The sequence below is a fragment of the Austrofundulus limnaeus genome, unplaced genomic scaffold (genome assembly GCF_001266775.1).
Source record: "Austrofundulus limnaeus strain Quisiro unplaced genomic scaffold, Austrofundulus_limnaeus-1.0 Scaffold329, whole genome shotgun sequence".
In the NCBI taxonomy this organism is placed as follows: domain Eukaryota; kingdom Metazoa; phylum Chordata; class Actinopteri; order Cyprinodontiformes; family Rivulidae; genus Austrofundulus; species Austrofundulus limnaeus.
Window position 1 is genome coordinate 116,327 of NW_013952731.1, and position 2,901 is coordinate 119,227.

The 2,901-nt window shown below is 51.2% G+C and overlaps 1 protein-coding gene across 1 annotated transcript in view; it reads right to left on the bottom strand.

Moving 5' to 3' along the window:
* The window catches only part of chst7 (carbohydrate (N-acetylglucosamine 6-O) sulfotransferase 7), a 7,325-nt gene extending 4,569 nt beyond the window's left edge, over positions 1–2,756 (bottom strand). The window contains exon 1 of the mRNA XM_014022420.1: positions 673–2,756. Coding sequence (XP_013877874.1) covers positions 695–1,960 — 1,266 coding nt within the window. The 5' untranslated portion in view covers positions 1,961–2,756 and the 3' untranslated portion in view covers positions 673–694. The remainder of the gene's footprint in view (positions 1–672) is intronic.
* Between the last annotated feature and the right edge of the window lie 145 nt (positions 2,757–2,901).

Below are 2,901 nucleotides of genomic sequence, written 5' to 3' on the forward strand. Positions count from 1 at the left end.
TTTTAAATCAATACTTTTACTTTTAATACTCAAGTACAAAAAAAAATCAGATACTTTAACTTTTACTCAAGTAATACTCCTAAAGGAGACTTTAAACTTTTACCAAAGTATTTTTTGTTAAGATACTTGCACTTTTACTTAAGTATCACTTTGTGGTACTTTATACAACACTGACCACGACACATTTATTTTAGTTTTTTTTCCTAAGCAGATGGTCTGAATTTGAAAGATGTGATGGAAACAGAAAAATAAGAGTCGTTTATTTATGAGGGTCCTGCAGTGTTTATACATTATATGAGYGAGATGAGGGACGAGGTTTTAAATTAATACAAACAACAGGTGGATTCAGACCTCCACAAACTGAAATGTTGCATCATTATTTTGTTGCAAACATTCAAACAAAGCAGCAAGAACAATAAAAGGTGCGTAAAGGTTTTAAAGTAGACCCACAGACTGTAAGGGTTCTGATCCTGTGGTAAACTGGGACCTGTGGTTTCAGTTTGTCAGTCAGATGGAGGTCAGGGCACAGCTGCACACAGCTGCACACAGTTGCACGCAGCTGCACACAGCTGCACACAGCTGCACACACACAGCTGCACACACACAGCTGCACACAGCTGCACACAGCTGCACACACAGCTGCACAGTGGTTCAGGTTGAATGGCACCCTACCTGCTCCCAGGTGCTGTCCCCATCAGCTGGCCTTCTCCACGCGGCTCCGCTCGTATCCCAGGAGCCTCATGACCTCGCTGCAGTAGGCCTCCACCTGGTTGATCTGCTCCACGTTCAGCCGCTCCCGCCACGCGTAGATGGCCTCCCGGGCGTCCCTGGACGAGATGAGGAAGGGCTTATCGGAGGAGTAGCCGCGGCCGCGCGTCATGTTCAGCGCGAACCTGTCCAGGGCCGGCACGGAGGAGAGGTTGGAGAAGCGCTGGAGCCGCTGCAGCTGCTCCATGGGACGCAGGACCAGGTCCTCGTAGCGCAGGCGCAGGTAGCTCCTCCTGAGCCAGGGGGGCGCGCTCCGCACCAGCATCATGTCGCTGAGCCAGTTGTCGCAGATCAGCTCCATGGCGCTGGACACGTAGCTCTCGGCCCGGTTCAGCCTGTTGCTCGGCACCAGCAGCCGCTTGTACTTGTCGCTCTGCTTCCTGCTCCGCAGCACCTGGATGCTCTCCTTCACCAGGGCCTGCTTGGACTTGAGGCGCGAGTTGTGCACGGCCCTGGGGTCTCTGAAGAGCTGCACGATCTGGAGCTTCAACGCGGGGTCTCTCATCAGCGGCASCAGGGTGCTGAGGTCCAGGACGCGGACTCCTTTGATCACCATCACCGGGTACTTCCTGCACTCCCTCTCCAGCTCCCGCAGGTCCCGCTTCTGGCACTTGGCGCACTGCTCCTCCCGGACCAGGCCGATCTCGTGCCGCCGGTGCGCCTGGCACAGCGGCTCGGAGCAGATCACCTTGTTCATCTTCCAGCCGAAGATGAAGGCGGTGCTGATGTTCTGCGAGCCCGCGTACAGCCGCAGCACGGAGAAGTCGCAGCGGTACAGCGCGCCCAGCATGTCCCGCACCGCGCCCTGGAGGCTGCCCGCGTCCCCCGGGTACAGCGCCTGCCATATGTGCCACATGGGCTCGTAGAGGTAGAAGACGTCCGGGTGTTGGTTGAACAGCTCCCCCAGGAACGASGAGCCGGTCCTCCAGGTGGCATGCAGGTAGATGTGGGTCCGGGGCTGGCTCCTGTTGTTGGCCGGGTCCTCCGAGCCGTCGGAGCCGTTGGCTCTGTAGCCGTCATCCCACAGGAGAGCCGCCGTGTTCTCCAGGTCCGGGCATCTGGGCTGCTGCTGCGGCGGGCTGGCGCGCTGAGCGGATTTATCCCGGTAATCTAACACGTACGGGATTAGCAGGAGCAAACCCGAATATGCCAGAATCAAAATAATGTATTTCTTGTGTAGCCTCCTCTTCATCTCATTTCCTTTTTTTTTTTCGTCGAAACAGAGGAGGGCTCGTCCGCTCGAAGAAAAGCGTCGCGTTGAGTGAAGTGCCTGATGAACCCCTCTCTACAGTAAAGTTATGCGTGCGCGTGTTTGTGTGTTAGATTAGCCACGCCCCGTTAAAAAACCCTAAATAATTTCTTCTTCCTCCTACTCTCAAATTCTCACCTTTTTTAAATCGCTTGTTCCGCAACTACTACGGACGACTTTTTCTTTTACATACATTTGACGCTGAGTTTTAACGGTATAGAAAGTAGGCGGAGCTTCAGGAAACCAAAAGAGCACACAGACTGTATGGCAGGCCGGTTTATCATTTAACAACTTGACGAGTTTTTCGATGAACGACTCAATTTTCGAGGCAATTGAAAACCAGGGGTGGTGTTCTTAGAATGAATGCCTGTCACCCGCCGTAATTCAAAAATTTAGCCTAAAAGATTGTATTATGTTGAATTTTAGCCATTTTGGTAAAACCTTTTAAAATATCATTCCACATTCTCATCATGGAATGCTATTGATGGAGGGTATGGAGGGCTATTCGACTAAATTGCTCCGGGGGCCACAGTTACTGCTGGCCAACAGCTGAGGGGCCGAACATCCAGCAATTGCCTAAATGCCACGGACATCCGGCCCAGCACTTGATGCCACTCCCAACACTTCCAGTTCAAGGTCAACAGTGTTAGAGAAAGATTTTTTCATCTGACAATGTCTCTTAATGATCTCCACAGTACAGAATTAGCATATTACATGTACCAACATTAACACAGGAAACGTACAGGTCCGGCCAAGTGGAAAAAAATCACTCCAAAGTGGATTAAAGCCATAAAAACAAAGGAAAGATGTTCGTGTTTATGGTTCCAGAATTTAGCCTTTTTCACTATTCCGTGGCTGCTTGTTCCATGAATTTTTCACGTAGA